This window comes from Oncorhynchus mykiss, chromosome 7 (genome assembly GCF_013265735.2).
Source record: "Oncorhynchus mykiss isolate Arlee chromosome 7, USDA_OmykA_1.1, whole genome shotgun sequence".
NCBI lineage: Eukaryota > Metazoa > Chordata > Actinopteri > Salmoniformes > Salmonidae > Oncorhynchus > Oncorhynchus mykiss.
In genome coordinates, this window is record NC_048571.1 from 17,165,129 (window position 1) to 17,189,497 (window position 24,369).

Here is a 24,369-nt window from a genome sequence, read left to right on the forward strand (position 1 = left end):
CCTCCACTGGTACACACACGTCACACACATCCACACCCAAAACCTTTAGGTTACATTACATTTATTCATACACAATCACATAATTATACAATCAAGTATTTATGGAATCAAGACAACACAACCTGGACTCATAAGAACCTTTACAATCCTTTGCCATAAAGAAGCTTTAGCTTTTTTGCAGTTTATTTCACAGTCTAATTAAGTATTTACGTGCTATGGTCTGAGAAATTGCATGGTAACAATTGGTTATTTTAGTGCTTCTAGTACAAAGAACTGAACACTGCAGATATCACTGCAGATACCTGGTATCATGTAGTAAAGCTATACATGGACTTTATCTTTAAATAAATCCCAAAGAAACCAGGCGTTTACCATTCGATAATTCTCTATAACTACCATTTTACCCTACAATTTTCATGAAAATACAAGATAAAATACCAGACTGTTCAATGAAACATGCAATCTCTGCTGGACTGCAGGTTAGTCACTGTCATCATGGTCGTCATAGTCATCACCATGATCATCATGATCGTCACTCTGGTGCCTCTCCTCCCTGTCAACCGCGTCATAATCGTCCTTCACATCATCGTCATCCTCAGTGTTGACCTTCCCAGACAGCACGTCTTCGATCCAGTCCTCCAGTTCCTCAGCTGTGGGCAGGTCTTCATCGTTGGACATGTCCAGCCAGACACTGTCCGCCTGCCACAGTGGGGATCAAAGTTCAACCACTGGCCACCTCATCCAATTCAATTTTGTCTTCAGCTCAAGAGGTAATACAGAGTCTATTGTAATGAGATGTCCAGAGGTGTTATCTTACCATTACGTTGAACCAACAGGTGGAACACAACTTAAGTTAAAGGAGAGCTCAACTTACGTCTGTCACGTTCACAACTCCAATCTGAGGCTTAAACAGGTTCACCTTGAAGGTCTTCTCCCAGTATGTGGTCAGCTGGATCGGAGAGACAGACAAGGCATTGGTGCAGTTTATAAAGCTGACCAAGCACACCAGATGAAATAGGTCATCATATACAGTATGATGGTGTGTGTGGGGTCAGAGGTCATACCAGTGGGAAGTCATCAGGGTCTATCCACACTATACTGAGCTCAGGGTTGTTGGTGTTGTCTCTGGCCACGTCTTTCAGGATCTCCAGGAACTCATAACCATCTGGAGAAATCAGATGGACAGCTTAGAGATATTTGTACACACCCATTTGTGTGTCTATCCATGTACTGTGTTAAATATGGAATCCACATTAGGGGAAACGGCGCCACTGTCCGCCCCAGCACCTTTGTTATTATTTTTATTGTGTGGCCAAAGAGGAAATTGCAGTACATATTCTGCTGTTCTATCTGTTGTTTTCAATAACATCTTTGTTGTTGTAACATTCCAAACGGACGTTGCAGTTTCACCATTTAAGGATTCCAGCTTTACAAATGAGAAAATAAAAGATCAACAAACCTGGGTCTTCCTCCTCAGCAAAGGCTACAATGTGGATCCCATCCAGGTTATCCTCCTGGGAAAGGGACGTTGAATTTGTAATGGGTACACATATAATACCACCAGTATAATTCCCTTTTCTCAGGGAGAGGTACAGTAACACTGTAGGTAACTCACCCACGTCTCAAACATGTCCTCTGCACGCAACTTTCTCAGAGTCGCCCTGCGTAAGACAGACCGCAGCCACACAACATTTCAAGAATATCCAACAGTAAACTGGGTCATCTATATGAGATCAGGAAGAATAGCAGTGATGATATGAAAAATGACTGGATTCTAATGATCCATCTGCACCAACGGGAGAAGTTAGAACCACAGAACTAAAGGGTCGCACACATCGCGTTGAATGTGGATCTCCTGTTCAAGTCTGACTGACAACATTTTCTACATGTAAAATCGGTTTGCACACGGTTCACTCTCGGGAGGCAAACGCTATTGGTGTTCAAGCCCTTAAATTAAATATTTATTCGGGTTACCTTTTGTGTTGGTGGACAAACTCCACTATCTCCATCTCTGAGAGTTGCCTGCCAGGGAGGATGGCTGGTTCCTCCATGAAGGGCTCATAGAAGTTCACCTCGTTCATCTTCAGAGAAAGGTGCTTCGCCGTCTGCATCACAACACACATACTTATCCATCACTGCTGTTGTGTCGAAACTGACCTCGATACTGTCTACACGCACACAGGTTTGACTTGATTCAGGTTTGTGGAGTGTACTGTACTTACAGCTTTGTCGAATGTGGCAAAGAACTTGATGTAGGGCTGAAACCGCTCTGAGGCCTCCTGGAACGCCTTGTAGTCTGATAGAATGGAAGAAGAGGAAGAGAGAGAGAAAGAAAGAGATTACAGTTTGGCAGGATTGCATTCAAAACTCATCTTCCTTCAGAAAGCTATGTGATCAGGAAAACAAGGGTTGACATTCAATTTCAATTTCCCAGCGTAATCTCTCTCCCTCCTCCTCCTCAGTAACAGAACCATTTTACATCCAGCTTCTGAGGCGCCAGGCTATCCTCTCAATAAGCCCCAAGGTCACGGCCGTAGGACCTACAATCTTCTCTCCGAAATAGGATTTTTCCTAATAAAAGCTGCATCACGCCTCTGTCAAATATGAGATTTTATCTTCCCTTCTCTCGTTTCTCTGTTTCTTCTTTGGAGCAGCACTGTCTATAATTGCTCTCGACCTATTAGACAGAGAACTAGAAACTATTAAAAGCCTCTCAGGAGGCAAGAAGGAGTGTAGATCAGCCCAGAGCAAAGTGTCTTTATAGCATCTGGCTTAATGGCTATTTGCCTCTATTAGGTCCTATGTGGAGTAGTGAGCTTCTGGGGAGTATTGGGCAGGAACAGCAGGGAGATTTTAAGGGGGCTGATTTGGACAGCTGAAGTATGAAACCACACTGAGACGAGTGCACCTTAAAGCAAGAGACAATTTCTCACTCCCATGAGTTCTTCACACAATTCACTTGTTTGACTCGTGTGAACAGGCCATCTCATAATGCATGCTTTGGCTTACACAGACTCACATGAGTCCTCTCCCTTGAAGTAACCAATGAGGCGTATGTCTTCCTCCATCCTCTCAAAGGCCCTCAATTCCATAGGATTACTGATGAGCTCCACTGGGTCCTCCAACACCTATGAGGCAGAGCAGCACAACAGCATGGCCATTCATTAACACAGTGGGAGAGAGTGGGCTGTGATGAGTGAGTTGCCTTTAATAACAGAAAAGTTGCCACTTGTACCAGGCAAAAAGCATTGCTTGTACTGTACATGAGCAACAGAAGTTTACTCCTTGCGTTTATCTTTTATTCATTTATCATGTTTCCTCTCTACTCCCTTCAAACTACACCACCAGCTGTATTTACCAGTTACAACATCCCTTCAAACTACACCACCAGCTGTATTTACCAGGTACAACATCACTTCAAACTACACCACCAGCTGTATTTACCAGGTACAACATCCCTTCAAACTATACCACCAGCTGTATTTACCAGTTACAACATCCCTTCAAACTATACCACCAGCTGTATTTACCAGTTACAACATCCCTTCAAACTATACCACCAGCTGTATTTACCAGTTACAACATCCCTTCAAACTATACCACCAGCTGTATTTACCAGTTACAACATCCCTTCAAACTATACCACCAGCTGTATTTACCAGTTACAACATCCCTTCAAACTATACCACCAGCTGTATTTACCAGTTACAACATCCCTTCAAACTATACCACCAGCTGTATTTACCAGGTACAACATCCCTTCAAACTATACCACCAGCTGTATTTACCAGTTACAACATCCCTTCAAACTACACCACCAGCTGTATTTACCAGTTACAACATCCCTTCAAACTATACCACCAGCTGTATTTACCAGGTACAACATCCCTTCAAACTATACCACCAGCTGTATTTACCAGTTACAACATCCCTTCAAACTACACCACCAGCTGTATTTACCAGGTACAACATCCCTTCAAACTATACCACCAGCTGTATTTACCAGTTACAACATCCCTTCAAACTATACCACCAGCTGTATTTACCAGTTACAACATCCCTTCAAACTACACCACCAGCTGTATTTACCAGTTACAACATCCCTTCAAACTATACCACCAGCTGTATTTACCAGTTACAACATCCCTTCAAACTATACCACCAGCTGTATTTACCAGTTACAACATCCCTTCAAACTACACCACCAGCTGTATTTACCAGTTACAACATCCCTTCAAACTATACCACCAGCTGTATTTACCAGTTACAACATCCCTTCAAACTACACCACCAGCTGTATTTACCAGTTACAACATCCCTTCAAACTATACCACCAGCTGTATTTACCAGTTACAACATCCCTTCAAACTATACCACCAGCTGTATTTACCAGTTACAACATCCCTTCAAACTACACCACCAGCTGTATTTACCAGTTACAACATCCCTTCAAACTATACCACCAGCTGTATTTACCAGTTACAACATCCCTTCAAACTATACCACCAGCTGTATTTACCAGTTACAACATCCCTTCAAACACGAACTCTGCTTCTTTTCCCAGGAAAGACAAGGGGGAGAGGACTTAGTGTTCTCCTGCTGAGCCTTGTATTACATTGCAGCATTTACATATCATCTAACGAGGCAGAGGCTGTTCATTTTTTATAACATGATGAGCTAGGAAGTCTTCTCCCCTTGCGGTTCTATCCCTCTTACACTGGAGGAAGAGACACTTCCCTCTTCCTGCTGTCTTCCACCTCCCTCTTACCACTCTCTCCCATGTCCCACTTCCCTCTTCCCTCTCTCTTCTACCTCCCTCTTCCCTCTCTCTCTCCCTCTCCTACCTCTCTCTCCTACTTCCCTCTCTACTACCTCCCCCGTCCACCTCTCCTACCTCCCTCTCTCTCCTACCTCCCTCTTCCTCCCTCTTCCTCCTACCTCCCTCTTCCCTCTCTCTCCTACCTCCCTCTTCCCCTCTCTCCTACCTCCCTCTCCTACCTCCCTCTTCCCTCTCTCTCCTACCTCCCTCTCCCTCCTACCTCCCTCTTCCCTCTCTCTCCTACCTCCCTCTCCCTCCTACCTCCCTCTTCCCTCTCTCTCCTACCTCCCTCTTCCCTCTCTCTCCTACCTCCCTCTCCCTCCTACCTCCCTCTTCCCTCTCTCTCCTACCTCCCTCTTCCCTCTCTCTCCTACCTCCCTCTCCCTCCTACCTCCCTCTTCCCTCTCTCTCCTACCTCCCTCTTCCCTCTCTCTCCTACCTCCCTCTTCCCTCTCTCTCCTACCTCCCTCTTCCCTCTCTCTCCTACCTCCCTCTTCCCTCTCTCTCCTACCTCCCTCTTCCCTCTCTCTCCTACCTCCCTCTTCCCTCTCTCTCCTACCTCCCTCTTCCCTCTCTCTCCTACCTCCCTCTTCCCTCTCTCTCCTACCTCCCTCTTCCCTCTCTCTCCTACCTCCCTCTTCCCTCTCTCTCCTACCTCCCTCTCCCCTCTCTCTCCTACCTCCCTCTTTCTCCTACCTCCCTCTTCCCTCTCCCTCCTACCTCCCTCTTCCCTCCCCTTTGATCCTACTCACATCCAGCAGGAATTCCACCAGCGTGTCTGCTGAGAATTCCCCGTCAAACTCGATCACACGGTCGTCCTTGAAGATGTACAGACTGCCCTCCTCCTCCAAACCTGAGAGCCCAGAGGAAAGGAGGATTCAGGAAGCATTGGTGACTGAGTGCCAACTGGAAAACAAGCCTTGACAATTACCTATTTTGTAGAGATCATGGTATTTTGATATTTTTGATGTAAAGGATTAGTTCAGAAGCCTTGTTTCCATATTCGTGTTTTGTGACCAGGGATTTGCCTGACCATATGACCTGACCAGGAATATGAACTCAGCAAAAAAAGAAATGTCCTCTCACTGTCAACTGTGTTATTTTCAGCAAACATAACATGTGTAAATATTTGTATGAACATAAGATTCAACAACAGACATAAACTGAACAAGTTCCACAGACAAGTGACTAACAGAAATGGAATAATGTGTCCCTGAACAAAGGGGGGGGGGGGGTAAAAATAAAAAGTAACAGTCAGTATCTGGTGTGGCCACCAACTGCATTAAGTACTGCAGTGCATCTCCTCCTCATGGACTGCACCAGATTTGCCAGTTCTTGCTGCGAGATGTTAACCCACTCTTCCACCAAGGCACCTGCAAGTTCCCAGACATTTCTGGGGGGAATGGCCCTAGCCCTCACCCTCCGATCCAACAGGTCCCAGATGTGCTTAATGGGATTGAGATCCGGACTCTGCGCTGGCCATGGCACTGACATTCCTGTCTTGCAGGAAATCACACACAGAACGAGCAGTATGGCTGGTGGCATTGTCATGCTGGAGGGTCATGTCAGGATGAGGATGTCTTCCCTGTAACACACAGCATTGAGATTGCCTGCAATGATATCAAGCTCAGTTCGATGATGCTGTGACACACTGCCCCAGACCATGACGGACCCTCCCCCACCAGATCAATCCCGCGCCAGAGTACAGGCCGCGGTGTAATGCTCATTCTTTCGACGATAAACGCGAATCCGACCATCACCCCTGGTGAGACAAAACCACGACTCGTCAGTGCGTTCCTGGTGTAACTCGGGCAGTTGTTGTTGCCATCTTGTACCTGTCCTGCAGGTGTGATGTTTGGATGTACCGATCCTGTGCAGGTGTTGTTACACGTGGTCTGCCACTGCGAGGACGATCAGCTGTCCATTTTGTCTCCCTGTAGCGCTGTCTTAGGCGTCTCACAGTACGGACATTGCAATTTATTGCCCTGGCCACATCTGCAGTCCTCATGCCTCCTTGCAGCATGCCTAAGGTACATTCACGCAGATGAGCAGGGACCCTGGGCATCTTTCTTTTGGTGTTTTCAGAATCAGTAGAAAGTCCTCTTTAGTGTCCTAAGTTTTCATAACTGTGACCTGAAATGCCTACCGTGTCTGTAAGCTGTTAGTGTTTTAATGACCGTTCCACAGGTGCATGTTCGTTAATTGTTTATGGTTCATTGAACATAGCATGGGAAACAGTGTTTAAACCCTTTACAATGAAGATATGTGAAGTTATTTGGCTTTTTACAAATGATCTTTGAAAGACAGGGTCCTGAAAAAGGGATGTTCGTTTTTTTTGCTGAGTTTATGACCAATGATGACGTACCCAGTTTCTTGGCAACTTTGGCATCCTTCTGAGAGTCAACCATTCCAAAGCCAATGTCCTTGTCCTCCAGGACCTGTGCAGTCAGCTGAGGATTTAACAAGACACAACATTTGTCATCAGCCAACTTGGTATTTCAACAACGTAGCAACAATGTGTTGTTTGGGGTGTTGTGGGCAATTATTTCCTTATGATCCACCTCAAATCATTAGACATATTCAGCATTGCATTAGTTGACTGTGGGAAATAGAAATATATAACCTGCTTTCAAGCTCAACTTCCTCTCTCCCTGATGCTTGGAATTTGGGCTAGCAACTGCAGCCAGTGCTGTCTTTGTCTACACAGCTTTGATCACCAAGGTTATAGAGGAGAGCACCCTGTGGACTGACTGTGGGAGAAACTCCTTTGTAAGTGTCAGCACTGTTTACTGTTCAGAGAACACTTCCTCAGAGAGGAACAAAGGCCTCCTATCTCCCACTGCACTGCAGAGGGCTAAAGTGGAGTTTAACTGAGGTCCTTTTGTTGTGACTGGGGTGGGTACTTCTCACTTTTTGAAAAACAGATGTTTGCAAATAGTTAAGCTATTGTTTAGTATGCATCTTTACTGTCACAAGAAGCAATGGAGCCTCTGCCATTAATTAGTTCATGGTCATGAGCCAAGTAAGTAGTTACAGTGCATTCGGGAAGTATTCAGAACCCTTGTCTTTGTTCACATTTTGTTAGGTTACAGCCTTATTATATTCTAAATTGATTAAATAGTTGTTTTCCCTCAATCTACACACAATACCCCATAATGACAAAAACAGGTTTAGACATTTTTGCAAATGTATTAAACAGAAAAAAATGAAGAAAAAAAAAGTACTCAGTACTTTGTTAAAGCACCTTCGGCAGTGATTACAGACGCGAGTCTTCTTGGGTATGAAGCTACAAGCTTTGCACACCTGTATTTGGGGAATTTCTCACATTACATTCTTCTCTGCAGATCCTCTCAAGCTCTGTCAGGTTGGATGAGGAGCGTCGCTGCACAGCCATTTTCAGGTCTCTTCAGAGATGTTTGATCGGGTTCAAGTCCGGGCTCTGGCTGGGCCACTCAAGGACATTCAGAGACCAAGCCATTCCTGCGTTGTCTTGGCTGTGTGCTTAGGGTTGTTGTCCTGTTGGAAGGTGACCCTTCACCCCAGTCTGAGGTCCTGAGCGCTCTGGAGCGGGTTTTCATCAAGAATCTCTGTACTTTGCTCCATTCATCTTTCCCTCGATCCTGACTAGTCTCCCAGTCTCTGCCGCTGAAAAACATTTCCACAGCATGATGCTGCCACCACCACGCTTCACCGTAGGGATGGTGCCAGAAGTCCTCCAGACGTGACGCTTGGCATTCAAGCCAAAGAGTTAAATATTGGTTTCATCAGACCAGAGAATCTTGTGTCTCATGGTCTAAGAGTCATTTACAGTAGGTGCCTTTTGGCAAACTCCAAGTGGGCTGTCATATAGCTTTTACTGAGGAGTGGCTTCCGTCTGGCCACTCTACCATTAAGGCCTGATTATTGGTGTGCTGCAGAGATGGTTGTCCTTCTGGAAGGCTATCCCATCTCCACAGAGGAACTCTGACAGAGTGACCATCAGGTTCTTGGTCACCTCCCTGACCAAGGTCCTTCTCCCCCTATTGCTCTTGGTGGTTCCAAACTTGTTCCATTTAAGAATGATGGAGGCCACTGTGTTCTTGGGGATCTTCAATGCTGCAGAAACTTGTTTGTACCCTTCCCCAGATCTGTGCCTCGACACAATACTGTCTCAGCGCTCCAAGGACAATTTCTTCCACCTCATGGCTTGGTTTTGGCTCTGACATGCACTGTCAACTGTGGGACCAACTACGAGACCTTGTGTGCCTTTCCAAATCATGTCCAATCAATTGAATTTACCACAGATGGACTCCAATCAAGTTGTAGAAACATCTCAAGGATGATCAATGGAAACAGGATGCGCCTGAGCTCAAGTTCGAGTCTCATAGCAAAGGGTCTGAATACTTATGTAAATCAAATCAACTGTATTCAAATCAAATTGATTAATATAGCCCCTTCTTACATCAGCTGATATATCAAAGTGCTGTACAGAAACTCAGCCTAAACCCCCAAACGGCAAGCAATGCAGGTGTAGAAGCACGGTATTTCTAAATAAGGTATTTCTCTTTTTCATTTTTAATAAATGAGCAAAAATGTATAAATCCTGTTTTCACTTTGTCATTATGGGGTGTTGTGTGTTGATTGAACATTTGTAATTGAATCCATTTTAGAATAAGGCTGTAATGTAACAAAAAGTGGAAGAAGTCTAGGGGTCTGAATAATTTTAGAATGCACTGTATAAACTATAATTATAAGCTGACCTAGAAACAGTGCTGGGACATTGGGGGAATCAACATGGGAATACCCATAATCATCACGTCCTGATGGTATGATATTGCTCTGTTCTACAAGAGAAACGAGGTAATTCTCTCTCTGAAATTACCAATCAACCGTTTTCATTTGTTTAAATTTCACCTTTATTTAACCAGGTAGGCCAGTTGAGAACAAGCTCTCATTTACACCTGCGACCTGGCCAAGATAAAGCAAAGCAGTGCAACACAAACAGAGTTACACATGGGATAAACAAACGTACAGTCAATAACACAATAGAAAAGTATATATACAGTGTGTGCAAATGTAGTAAGATTAGGGAGGTAAGGCAATAAATAGGCCATCGTGGCGAAATAATTACAATTTAGCAATTAAACACTGGAGTGATAGATGTGCAGAAGATGAATGTGCAAGTAGAGATACTGGGGTGCAAAGGAGCAAAAGATAAATACCAATATAGGGATGAGATAGTTGGGTGACAGAAAGGTATGTGTGATTGAGGTGCCATTTGGCTTTGAGTAATCTCTGACATCAAATCTTTGTTTTACAAAGGCTTCTAATATGGTCATATAGCAGCTGTCCAGGCACAGAACTTATTTCTTTTGTCCACACAGTGTCCAGCAATGCTCATTTAAAATGTCCTGGTAGCGCATAAAGATGTCAACTCTATTTATGATGTCACTGGAGTTGAAGTGACAGACGGTTAACTTCAGCGAGGGAAACCATGTAAATCAACCAGCCTGAATGTGATGGAAAGACGATGCTGACCTTGGGAACAAACAGATGCTTTTACAAAGATGTATCTAAGGAACTAGGATGTGTAATATATCTTCCATGTCAATTATCAAATTAAATGTATAAATTCACTGTGATTACCATTAAGCCTTAAAGCTCTACATGTCCCCATCCTCATCTGTTAAAATTACCTTTTGTCTGTGCTCTACACATTTTGTCTTGGGGTCGAATAATAATCCCATAATCCTATTCACTACCTTGTTGACCTTGCTTACCAGAAAACATTTACTATCCGGGATCCTTGGAACGTATCTATCCTCAACCTTTGCCTTAACCATAACCATAACCCTTACCTAACCCTAATCTTAACCCTTAATTTAACCATTTTACATTTCAACTTCAATGGGGGGTAGGGACATCCCAAGGATTCCGGATAGCACTGACCCTCAGACAAGGAATGTTGGCCCCTGTTGGCTGACCTATAGCATCTGAACATCCCTGCTCTACTTTCTCCCTCTCTCTCTCCTCCACTCTCACCTCATCTCCTCTCCCCCCTCTTACCTCCAGCACAAGCTCAGTCATCTGAAGCTGCTTCTGCCTGCCTTTGTGAGCCGGCTGCGGTTCATGGTAGAGTAGGCATAGCATGTCAAACCTCTTCAGAGCCTTCTTGTAGTTGCGTTCGTTGATGTGCAGAACGCGGTCCTTCCCGTCAAAGCTGGGGAACTCCAGTCCCTGCTCTGCAGAGCACAGCGAGGCCAGGTACAGACAGGGCAATAGGGACAGCCAGAGGAGCTGCATGCTTCTTAGAGGGAAATACCCACTGGTGGACAATGAGTAGGGACTGGAAGAAGCAGGGGAAACTATACAGAACTAGAACCCTTGAGCCTTCAATGGGTAGTAGCCAGTACTAGCCACCAATTTGCACCAGTTAAAGATACAGAAAAATATGTTTTTGAAAATAACAAACAAGAGAATAATTATTGTTTATCCTAAAGTCTCCAGCTTTGGTTGTATTCTTTCACTCTCTCTCCCTCACTCTCCCTAGTTATCTTTCTGCCTCTCTCTCGCTTTCCCTTCCTCGTCCTCTCTTTCCTCTCTCTCTTCCTCACTCTCTCTAGCTCTCTTTCTGCCTCTTTTCCTTCCTCGTTCTCTCGCTCTTCCTCACTCTCTCTAGTTCTCTTTCCTTCTCTCTCTCTTGACTGCCTCACACTGTGGTTGAAAAAATAAGTCCCCAAAAGTGAATCCGGGGAGTTTTGGCAGAGTGGAAAGCTCACAATAAAATAGCAAGTGACCCCCTTTCTATCGCACTTGCGGGGTCTTTTTAGGAGGCCAGTTGTTTCTGTGCTTAAAATAACTGTTGGGCTGCAGAAAAGAGGACAGATAGACAGATAGGAGAACCCCAGGGGGTTTCCACTGTCTCTCTATCAGCGCCTGACATGATAAAACATCTCTCTAGCTGTCGGGGGAGTGGCTAAGGAGTTGGGGTGTGGGGCGGTGGTGATCAGGATCACCATTATTTTAGCAATGAGTGTGTTTTCAGTAATGTGAAGTGCTGTTACAGCAATGCATGTTATCCTAATACAGTAGAGTGTTTAAAGAATAATAGGTCTAAAGCCTAATCTACAATGTAATCATTGCCCTCACACAAGCCACTGTTTGTGCTAAGGAAGCCACAGTGTGATTAGCTAACATTCCAATCCTTGTACTTCGTGTCATATGCCAAATGGCAAGGAGTGGAATGATATCTTAACAGACTGGTACCCAGACTAACAATGTGTTACCATGGTGCAGATGAGCGTACTGAATACAGATTTGTTCATTGTGTAATGTAGCTCTACGGCCGGGTAGAGAGGGCCAAAATAACACTTACAATGCCATCTAAGACATGAGAGAAAAGTTTACAAATGTAATATGTCTGTGTCCTATATTTGTCAGGGGGACTAACAGCATGGAACAAGGGTATGTACATAACTGTGATTGAATGCGTTTTGTGTTTGATCAAATTAAAATCAAGTGAGCAGCAGATTGAGGCCTCTTTCCATTGAAACAAAAATAAGCAATCTACAGAACCAACTCAGAGCTACATGTAAACATAGTTAAAGGAAATCTGTCTCCCGCCATGTAGTACGATATGTTACGTTTCATATGGTATGTATTAATTTGTGGATGTCCATCATCCATTTTGTATGATATGTTCTGAATTGCAATTCGTACAATATGTTACGAATCCCAATTTGTTGTGGCTAACATACACTAGGTGGCTAGGAGTTAAGGTTAGGAGTTAAGGATAGGGTTAGGAGTTAGGTTAAATGGTTAAAGTTAGCTAACATGATAAGTAGTTGCAAAGTAGCTAAAAAAGTTGTAAGTATTTGCAAGGTGGCTAAAATCACCCAAAAAATTACATATTGTAGCTTTCAGTAACCTGTTTTATGTAACTATACCAAACATAATATATCATACTAATTTGGGTGTCGGATTTACGTTTTCTATGTTAAATCTAGTCTATGAGACCAGGGTGACAGAACACACACAAAATGGTCACAATATTACGGGGAGATACGTCACAACCTGTAATTACAGTAAGTGTTTTCAGACCTAACTAGAGGCTGACCAAGCATCAGTCATTGCTAACTGTCTGAGCGAAGAAAATGAAGCTGCCGTGGCTCTTCATCCCTCTTCTAACTTTACAGTTTTGTGGAGTTGATTTCAGCTTGGCCGGGTTTAGGTAACAATAAAGATATGGAATATGTACATTTTTGTAGGGCTGTGCTGGACTGAAATTGCATGACCGAATTAATCTCAGGAGTTCCCATTCATCCTAGCTAGTTAGCCCAGTTAACGTTAGCTAACAAACTAAGTTAGCTAACGTAGCAAGTAGAAACAACTGGTTGCATGTGAAATAATATATATATTTCTTCATTTTTAGCAGAAATCTTAATACAATATCAGATACAGAGTTTTCCCAAGGCACCCTTTTTTAAAGAATAGGAACCTGATTAACTGTGTGGCTCAAACTGTTACTTTAGCTGTTAGTTAATGTAATGCAACAGGTCTGTCACTTTTTTCCCCATCTTTATTTAACCAGGTAGGGTAGTTGAGAACAAGTTTTTATTTGCAACTGCGACCTGGCCAAGATAAAGCATAGCAGTTCGACACAAACAACAACACAGAGTTACACATGGAATAAACAAACATACAGTAGAAAAAATAAAACAAAGTCTATATATTGTGTGCAAATGAGGGAAGATAAGGCAGTTAAGGCAATAAATAGGCCATGGTGGCGAAGTAATTACAATATAGCAATTAAACACTGGAATGGTAGATTTGCAGAAGATGAATGTGCAAGTACAGATACTGGGGTGCAAAGGAGCAAGAAATAAATAAACACAGTATGGGGATGAGGTAGTTGGATGGGCTGTTTACAGATTGGCTATGTGATAAAATAATTAAAATGTTGAAAGATAATGATGAAATAATTCACTCTGAAACCTTATAATTCTATGAAAATGATTAGAATCATAACATTATAATCTGATGATGTGTGTAGTTTTAGTCAGTAAAATGATAGTTAATGATGTGTGTAGTTTTAGTCAGAATTAGGGTAAAATATATCTGTACAAAATATCTTTATAGTATCTTAAACACAGACTGTGAGCAAAATTCGGTGCCGACCTGGCTAGGCCTCAGAGATTTGTGAGGGGCGGGGAGTACTTCTCAGGGTCTCCTTAATCTTGGGGGAGGACAGGGAGTACTTCTCACGGTCTCCCTAATCTTGGGGGAAGACAGGGAGTACTTCTCACCGTCTCCCTAATCTTTGTCGGTTGGGTAGTGATACAGTATGTGCAGTATGTGCTGTTTTTGTGTGAAGGTATGTGCATAAGGAGCCAGTATAAAATAGATGGTTTGTACAACGGACTAGGACGTCCTCGTGAATAAACATTCGACTATTGTTGGCTGGGCCTCGGTCTGTTTTCATTTCAACCAGTATCTGAGTAGTTAATTGAGGTTCAGTTTATGAACATTGAGAACATAATTCTCATAACACTATGTACAGGTGCAGTGATATGTGAGCTGCTCTGACAGCTGGTGCTTAAAGCTAGTGTGGGAGATATGAGTCTTCAGCTTCAGTGAATTTTGCAGTTTGTTCCAGTCATTGGCAGTAGAGAACTGGAAGGAAAGGTGGCCAAAGGATGAATGGCTTTGGGGGTGACCAGTGAGATATACCTGCTGGAGCGCGTGCTACAAGTGGGTGCTGCTATGGTGACCAGTGAGCTGAGATAAGGCAAGGCTTTACCTAGCAGAGACTTCTAGATGACCTGGAGCCAGTGGGTTTGGCGACGAGTATGAAGCGAGGGCCAGCCAACGAGAGCGTACAGGTTGCAGTGGTGGGTAGTATATGGGGCTTTGGTGACAAAACGGATGGCACTGTGATAGACTGCATCAAATTTGTTGAGTAGAGTGTTGGAGGCTATTTAAAAAATGACATCGTCGAGGATCGGTAGGATGGTCAGTTTTACGAGGGTATGTTTGGCAGCATGGCTGAAGGATGCTTTGTTGCGAAATAGTAAGCCAATTCTGGATTTCATTTTGGATTGGAGATGCTTAATGTGAGTCATCAAGGAGAGTTTACAGTCTAACCAGACACCTAGGTATTTGTAGTTATCCAAATATTCTAAGTCAGAGCCGTCCAGAGTAGTGGTGCTGGACGGGCGGGCAGTGATCGGTTGAATAGCATGCATTTAGTTTTACTTGCGTTTAAGAGCAGTTGGAGGCCACGGAAGGAGAGTTGTATGGCATTGAAGCTCGTCTGGAGGTTAGTTAACACAGTGTCCAACGAAGGGCCAGAAGTATACAGAATGGTGTCGTCTGCGTGGAGGTGGATCAGAGAATCACCAGCAGCAAGAGCGACATCATTGATGTATACAGAGAAGAGAGTTGGCCCGAGAATTGAACCCTGTGGTACCCTCATAGAGACTGCCAGAGGTCCGGACAACAGGCCCTCCGATTTGACACACTGAGCTCTATCAGATAAGTAGTTAGTAAAACAGGCGAGGCAATCATTTGAGAAACCAAGGCTGTTGAGTCTGCCAATAAGAATGTTGTGATTGACAGAGTCGAAAGCCTTGGCCAGGTCGATGAATACGGCTGCACAGTAATGTCTCTTATCGATGGCAGTTATGATATCATTTAGGACCTGTCACTTGGCTGAGGTGCACCCATGACCAGCTCTGAAACCAGATTGCACGTACTGGTACGGTGAGATTCAAAATGGTCGGTAATCTGTTTGTTAACTTGGCTTTCGAAGACCTTAGAAAGGCAGGGTAGGATAGATCTAGGTCTGTAGCAGTTTGGGTCTCGAGGGTCTTCCCCCTTTGAAGAGGGGGATGACCGCTGCAGCGTTCCAATCTTTGGGAATCTCAGACGATATGAGAGGTTGAACTGGCTAGTGATAGGTGTTGCAACAATTTTGGCAGATAATTTTAGAAAGAGAGGGTCCAGATTGTCTAGCCCAGCTGATTTGTAGGGGCCCAGATGTTGCAGCTCTTTCAGAACATCAGCTATCTGGATTTGGGTGAAGGAGAAATCGGGGAGGCAGCTGGGAGGAGGTGCTCTTATTCTCAATGGACTTTACAGTGTCCCAGAACTATTTTGAGTTTGTGCTACAGGATGCAAATTTCTGCTTGAAAAAGCTAGCCTTAGCTTTTCTAACTGCCTGTGTATATTGGTTCCTAATTTCCCTGAAAAGTTGCATATCATGGGGGCTATTCGATGCTAATGCAGAACGCCACAGGATGTTTTTGTGCTGGTCAAGGGCAGTCAGGTCTGGAGAGAACCAAGGGCTATATATGTTCCTGGTTCGACATTTTTTGAAAGGGGCATGCTTATTTAAGATGGTGAGGAAGGCACTTTTAAAGAATGACCAGGCATCCTCAACTGACGGGATGAGGTCAATATCCTTCCAGGATACCCGGACCAGGTCGATTAGAAAGGCCTGCTTGCTGAAGTGTTTTAGGGAGCGTTTGACAGTGATGAGGGGAGGTCGTTTGACCGCGGACCCATTACGGATGCAGGCAATGAGGCAGTGATCGCTGAGATCTTGTTTGAAAACAGCAGAGGTATATTTGGAGGGCAAGCTCGTTAGGATGATATCTATGAGGGTGCCTGTGTTTACAGATTTGGGGTTGTACCTGGTGGGTTCATTGATCATTTGTGTGAGATTGAGGGCATCAAACTTAGATTGTAGGATGGCTGGGATGTCAAGCATGTCCCAGTTTAGGTCACCTAGCAGCACGAGCTCTGAAGACAGATGGGGGGCAATCAGTTCACATATGGTGTCCAGGGCACAGCTGGGGGCAGAGTGGCCTATAGCAAGCGGCAACAGTGAGACTTGTTTCTGGAAAGGTGGATTTTTAAAAGTAGAAGCTCAAATTGTTTGGGTACAGACCTGGATAGTAAGACAGAACTCTGCAGTAAATGACGTTTTAATGGCATCGGACCGAGGCTCTGCATCTGTCCTCGTGCTCCTAGACCTTAGTGCTGCTTTTGATACCATCGATCACCACATTCTTTTGGAGATTGGAAACCCAAATTGGTCTACACGGACAAGTTCTGGCCTGGTTTAGATCTTATCTGTCGGAAAGATATCAGTTTGTCTCTGAATGGTTTGTCCTCTGACAAATCAACTGTAAATTTCGGTGTTCCTCAAGGTTCCGTTTTAGGACCACTATTGTTTTCACTATATATTTTACCTCTTGGGGATGTTATTCGAAAACATAATGTTAACTTTCACTGCTATGCGGATGACACACAGCTGTACATTTCAATGAAACATGGTGAAGCCCCAAAATTGCCCTTGCTAGAAGCATGTGTTTCAGACATAAGGAAGTGGATGGCTGCAAACTTTCTACTTTTAAACTCGAACAAAACAGAGATGCTTGTTCTAGGTCCCAAGAAACAAAGAGATCTTCTGTTGAATCTGACAATTAATCTTAATGGTTGTACAGTCGTCTCAAATAAAACTGTGAAGGACCTCGGCGTTACTCTAGACCCTGATCTCTCTTTTGAAGAACATATCAAGACCATTTCAAGGACAGCTTTTTTCCCCATCTACGTAACATTGCAAAAATCAGAAACTTTCTGTCCAAAAATGATGCAGAAAAATTAATCCATCCTTTTGTCACTTCTAGGTTAGACTACTGCAATGCTCTACTTTCCGGCTACCCGGATAAAGCACTAAATAAACTTCAGTTAGTGCTAAATACGGCTGCTAGAATCCTGACTAGAACCAAAAAATTTGATCATATTACTCCAGTGCTAGCCTCTCTACACTGGCTTCCTGTCAAAGCAAGGGCTGATTTCAAGGTTTTACTGCTAACCTACAAAGCATTACATGGGCTTGCTCCTACCTATCTCTCTGATTTGGTCCTGCCGTACATACCTACACGTACGCTACGGTCACAAGACGCAGGCCTCCTAATTGTCCCTAGAATTTCTAAGCAAACAGCTGGAGGCAAGGCTTTCTCCTGTAGAGCTCCATTTTTATGGAACGGTCTGCCTACCTATGTCAGAGACGCAAACTCGGTCTCAACCTTTAAGTCTTTACTGAAGACTCATCTCTTCAGTGGGTCATATGATTGAGTGTAGTCTGGCCCAGGAGTGGGAAGGTGAACGGAAAGGCTCTGGAGCAACGAACCACCCTTGCTGTCTCTGCCTGGCCGGTTCCCCTCTTTCCACTGGGATTCTCTGCCTCTAACCCTATTACAGTGGCTGAGTCACTGGCTTACTGGGGCTCTCTCATGCCGTTCCTGGAGGGGGTGTGTCACCTGAGTGGGTTGATTCACTGATGTGGTCATCCTGTCTGGGTTGGCACCCCCCCCCCCCCCCCCCTTGGGTTGTGCCGTGGTGGAGGTCTTTGTGGGCTATACTCAGCCTTGTCTCAGGATGGTAAGTTGGTGGTTGAAGATATCCCTCTAGTGGTGTGGGGGCTGTGCTTTGGCAAAGTGGGTGGGGTTATATCCTTCCTGTTTGGCCCTGTCCGGGGGTGTCCTCGGATGGGGCCACAGTGTCTCCTGACCCCTCCTGTCTCAGCCTCCAGTATTTATGCTGCAGTAGTTTATGTGTCGGGGGGTTGGGGTCAGTTTGTAATATCTGGAGTACTTCTCCTGTCCTATTCGGTGTCCTGTGTGAATCTAAGTGTGTGTTCTCTAATTCTCTCCTTCTCTCTTTCTTTCTCTCTCTCGGAGGACCTGAGCCCTAGGACCATGCCCCAGGACTACCTGATATGATGACTCCTTGCTGTCCCCAGTCCACCTGGCCGTGCTGCTGCTCCAGTTTCAACTGTTCTGCCTTATTATTATTATTCGACCATGCTGGTCATTTATGAACATTTGAACATCTTGGCCATGTTCTGTTATAATCTCCACCCGGCACAGCCAGAAGAGGACTGGCCACCCCACATATGCTCTCTCTAATTCTCTCTTTCTTTCTCTCTCTCGGAGGACCTGAGCCCTAGGACCATGCCCCAGGACTACCTGACATGATGACTCCTTGCTGTCCCCAGTCCACCTGACCATGCTGCTGCTCCAGTTTCAACTGTTCTGCCTTATTATTATTCGACCATGCTGGTAATTTATGAACATTTGAACATCTTGGCCATGTTCTGTTATAATCTCCACCCGGCACAGCCAGAAGAGGACTGGCCACCCCACATATGCTCTCTCTAATTCTCTCTTTCTTTCTCTCTCTCGGAGGACCTGAGCCCTAGGACCATGCCCCAGGACTACCTGACATGATGACTCCTTGCTGTCCCCAGTCCACCTGACCATGCTGCTGCTCCAGTTTCAACTGTTCTGCCTTATTATTATTCGACCATGCTGGTAATTTATGAACATTTGAACATCTTGCCCATGTTCTGTTATAATCTCCACCCGGCACAGCCAGAAGAGGACTGGCCACCCCACATAGCCTGGTTCCTCTCTAGGTTTCTTCCTAGGTTTTTGCCTTTCTAGGGAGTTTTTCCTAGCCACCGTGCTTCTACACCTGCATTGCTTGCTGTTTGGGGTTTTAGGCTGGGTTTCTGTACAGCACTTTGAGATATCAGCTGATGTACGAAGGGCTATATAAAATACATTTGATTTGATTTGATTTGATTTGCAGTAGATTGCAACTCCACCCCCTTTGGCAGTTCTATCTTGTCGGAAAATGTTATTGTTAGGGATGGAAATTTCAGAGTTTTTGGTAGTCTTCCTGAGCCAGGATTCAGACATGGCTAGGACATCCGGTTTGGCAGAGTGTGCTAGGGCAGTGAATAAAACAAACTTAGGGTGGACGCTTCTAATGTTAACATGCATGAAACCAAGGCTTTTACGGTTACAGAAGTCAACAAATGAGAGAGCCTGGGAAATAGGAGTGGAGCTAGGCACTGCAGGGCCTGGGTTAACCTCCACATCACCAGAGGAACAGAGGAGGAGTAGGATAAGGGTATGGCTAAAGGAACTGGTCGCCTAGTACGTTCAGACCAGAGAGTAAAAGCAACAGATTTCTAGGCGCGGTAGAATAGATTCAAGGCATAATGTACATACAAAGGTATGGTAGGATGTGAATACAGTGGGGGTAATCCTGTGCATAGAGTGACAATGAAAACCAGGTGATGTCACTGAATGTGTTGGAGGTGGAATTAAAGTGTTCACTAAGGCGTATTGAGCAGGGCTAGAGGCTCTACAGCGAAATAAGGCAATAAATACTATCCAAAACAGCAATGGACAAGGCATATTGACGTTAGGGAGAGGCATGCGTAGCCGAGTAGTCATGGGAGTCCAGTGAGTGGCTTCAGGCAGCTAGAGGGCCGTGGCTAGCAGCTAGCACAAGGCAACTTAGAAGGACGTCGCGACGGAAGAAAGTCTGTTGTGGCCCCCTCGTTCTGAATATGTCGGCAGACGGATCAGCAGGGCTCCGTGTGGTAAACCAAGCCAATTGGCAAAATAGGTATAGTGGCCGAAGAATTTGTCCAATGAGCCTCTTAAGCTAACAGTCCGGTGTGCTCTAGACAGCTTACGTTAGCGGGCTAGTCAGTTTAAGTACCCCATCGAGCAGATAACGTCGGTAGTCCAGTCGTGAAGAATCGGCGGGGTTCCGTGCCCCGTACCGGCAGTAGAAGGGGGTCCGGGTCAGTTGGCAAAAATGTCGCAAATGTCGAGGAACCCAAAGGTTGCGAGTTCGAATCTCATCATGGACAATTTTAGCTAACTAGCAACTTTGCAACTACTTTAAAAAGGTTAGCAAACCTAAATCTTAACCTTAACCCAAACCGCTAGCTAATGTTAGCCACAACAAATTGGAATACGTAACATATCATGTTAATTGCAATTTGTAACATATCATATGAAATGGAGTGTCTTAGATTTATGTACAGAATAATACGAAATGCTCTGAGACCAGGTTGCCTTTCCTGACCTCAGTCTCTTCTAAATACTAGTGTGCAGCTTATCCCATATTTACAACCCAAGTCAGTGTAAGTAGCATTTGCCACAGGCTTTCAGTGTGTAAGCAATCATGCATACTGATCTGTATTTCAGTAGTCCAGGAAGTGCATGCTCTTTGCCTAACAAGCTCTGTTTTATTAGGTAATGGTGGCAGGTGGCAGATATACCTTGAAAATATCACCAAAGCCACACAACAATACAAGCCTTGCAGCCCATACAACTGCAGTTAATGCATGCAGGAGAACAGATGTTGCTCCCCATGAAAACAATATTGCTATACAAAAGGCTTTCAGCTTTTTAACAAAAAGCCGTTGGTTACCTTGTTAGAGCAGATCCTTCATTCTCTCTCCATTGTCCTCAATCCTTCCAGTGTCTTGAATGATAACCTATGACCCTTCAGAGAGGGAGTGTCTGAGGAGCTCATGGCGGACACGCTTCGTCGTGGTTGTGGGCACCCATTACCAAATCCTTAATGGTAAACTGTATCGGGAACAGAACTGTATGTTCCCAGCCAGGTGAGGAAACAAAACATTACAATTAGTCTGTGTACACATTTGAGTTTGTGTGTGCAAGTGTTTCTCATCAAGCTTAGAAGTCAGACCCTGGTTTTGTATGATAAATGTGGTCCATTAATTAGTGGTCGATCATTTAGTAAAATGTATTATCTTTAGGCCTCCTTGTGGTACAAGGAAACATTTGTATTTATACTACCAGATAATTTTCTGTTATTCACAAACACTCTGTCTTAGATCGGCAGCACAGTGGCCCTGGAAGAGGAAGGAGTCCAGAGGATTCTTCAGAGGCTCCAGGACTAGTCCTGAGAGGGACCCCCTGGTCCTGTCCAGAGAGGCTCCAGGACTAGTCTTGAGAGGGACCCCCTGGTCCTTCTGTCCAGAGAGGCTCCAGGACTAGTCCTGAGAGGGACCCACTGGTCCTTCTGTCCAGAGAGGCTCCAGACCTGGTGGATGCTGAGTACACCAAGAACCAGGCCTGGAAGTCTATCTGGAACTACCAATGCAAATGTTTATTTAACAAGGCAAGTAAGTGAAGAACAAATTCTTATTTACAATGACGACCTAGGAACAGTGGGTTAACTGCCTTGTTCAGGGACAGAAAAACAGATTTTTTTCTTTTTTCTACCTTGTCAGCTCAGGGATTCAATTTAGCAACCTTTCGGTTACTGGCCCAACACTCTAACCACTAGGCTACCTGCCGCTTGAATGCACTGAGAGCAGTGCTATGTTTTTCAACCGCAATATCAACAACTGTTCAATATCTTCTTATTTTTTACAAAGGACACACTAGGTAGACCACCAGCTCAGGAGATTCCCCTGGTGGAGCACTGTCAATACAAGTAAGAACAAGATATTATGGTGGAAATGTATTGCGCTTGGTTTTGTGTATACAATGTTTTACATCAAGTGCATAGATGTGGCTTCACTCTCTGACACTCACTGGCATTTTCCAGGTCAGCCTGGATAAAATTAGACTTGTTAAAAAAAATGTTTTTAGCTTCAGAGATTTTTAGATTGACTGAGTAAACATGGCCCTGGTTTTCATGACTTGAGAGGGAAACTTTCGTTACTTGTTTCAAAGGTCAGTTAATTAACCCTGGTTATTTATCTTACACCTTCAGCTATGGTATGAAACACTACAGGTGTGCATTGTCAGCTTCAGTTAGATTTGCACGTAAGGCCAGGGCTCCAAATCGTGGCCCCACCTGTTACAGACTACCAGTTACCAAGGACAGGGTTAACTTTTTCCTTACCCTGTACACATTGTGATTTCCACCACAATTCCTACCTCATCATCTGACCTCTAACCTCTCAGGTAACTGTTCAACTTCCGGGGCTTGGCGGCCAGCTTCCGCCTCAAGCACCTGTTCCTGTGTGGCTCTCTGGTCTTCCTTGTAGGGAGGGAGTGGATGGAGTTCTTCTATCCCCAGCTGCTACCCTGGGTACACTACATCCCTGTCAAACAGGACCTCTCTGACCTCAGGTGACCCGTCTGGCTTGGCTGAGTGTCATAACTGTATAGACTATATGGAGATCCAGTCAATAGATAGCTGCAGATTGATATTTGTTCACCTTTTTTTTACCTTTTTTTTAAAGTATTGTGTTATAGAAGATTTAGGAGTTGAAAAAACGCTATAAGAAGAAAGTGGCTATTTGGGATTGAAATGACCATTGGGATTAGCACACAGAAAGAGTAGGATACTGTATATGTTGGTTCTATCACACGGTTTACAGTTTGTATTTAGCAGACCTGGGTTCAAATATTGTTTCGGGTATTATAATTACTTTCAAATATAGTAGTTGAATATTGGAGTGTATTTGGAAATACACTTGGAAAGTTTTTGAAGATACTCAAATCACTCCCATGCATTTAGTCCAGGTATTAGATTTTTGTTGTTGTTGAAATTAGTATTTGAAAGGGGGATACCTATTCAGTTGAACAACTGAAATGTGTCTTCTGCATTTAACCCAACCCCTCTGAAAATACAGTACTTTCAAATAGTAGGCTGTATATAGGAAGTTATTTGAAAATACTTTCAAATAATTCCAATAGAAGTAGTTGATTCGGGCCACATTATTTGAAAATACTTATTTTCTCTGTATTTTAAGTATTTAAATAACAAATGATCAAATACACATTTATTTTAACCCAGGCCTGGTATTTAGTCTTTCCATGCTCAAAATATCAGTGACTTTATGCCTTGAAAGGAACTTAGAGTAGAGGATTTAGGAAGAGCTTGATAGCGTTTGCCATCAACTGATTTCTGCTATCTCACCCCACACTGAAATTGTGTGAAAAATCAATGAAATTTGTTGTTTCTGGGAAATTACACCTAAAAGGCTATTTTCCATCTGCTTTCCCTTACTGCCCTCTAGTGTGTGACCGAAGCCCTGTATGCTGCTCAGGAGTTGATACTTACACCTTCCATTTGCTTTCCAGTGGTCCATTCAACTACAAACACAACCAAAACACTCCTCACCTCAAGAGTGTTGCCTCTGTTTAAGAAGAACAATACACTACCATTGCTATATACCGTAGAGATACGATAAAGCTTGAAACACTACATATTAAGCAGTAAATAACTACACTCAACACCAAGTGCCAATAGAACGTGACTCATTAATGTAGAATGACATGTCAAACCCACTGTCACTACACTACTTTACTTGGACCTGCCTTGGAAAAGATGAGTATAAGCCACAATGGTACTGACATTTTGAATATGTTCTAGTATTCCCATTGTAGAATGTATGTGTTAGTTCTCTGATTCTACAGCTGTGGTATACATGTATGTATGGTACTTTGCACTGTGTATTGTCTTGACCAAAGAGTAAGCGGTACAATGCCAAAAAACTATGTTCAGCTTGTGGTCAAAACGTATGACGTGATCTTCACCTGCAAAATCAGTGGAATGGTTTTGGTTTGTCTGTTGGCCTTTAATTAACAGTAATGTTTGGCATGAAACACATTGACAATGTTATGATATGATGCAATATTATTTTATATCGAATGTATCATTTTTACCTCTAATAAACCATTCAAATCTCAAGTAAATTCAGAATGGTCTCC

General features: G+C 43.9%; 1 protein-coding gene and 1 long non-coding RNA gene across 2 annotated transcripts; one reads left to right on the plus strand and one right to left on the minus strand.

Moving 5' to 3' along the window:
- Positions 1-44: 44 nt before the first annotated feature.
- Positions 45-11,425, minus strand: LOC110527405 (calsequestrin-2). The gene is made up of 11 exons (XM_021608652.2): positions 10,865-11,425; positions 7,185-7,269; positions 5,572-5,672; positions 3,020-3,128; positions 2,223-2,296; positions 1,975-2,105; positions 1,616-1,661; positions 1,460-1,514; positions 1,065-1,165; positions 875-949; positions 45-699 (listed from the first exon to the last, which is right to left on the minus strand). The coding sequence occupies exons 1-11, from the start codon at positions 11,099-11,101 to the stop codon at positions 481-483; spliced, it is 1,233 nt and encodes a 410-aa protein (XP_021464327.2). The 5' UTR covers positions 11,102-11,425; the 3' UTR covers positions 45-480.
- A 10,564-nt stretch (positions 11,426-21,989) lies between these two features.
- On the plus strand, positions 21,990-24,344 carry LOC110528798. The gene is made up of 3 exons (XR_005052699.1): positions 21,990-22,138; positions 22,615-22,782; positions 23,676-24,344. It is a non-coding gene; the product is annotated as an uncharacterized LOC110528798 (long non-coding RNA).
- Positions 24,345-24,369: the final 25 nt, after the last annotated feature.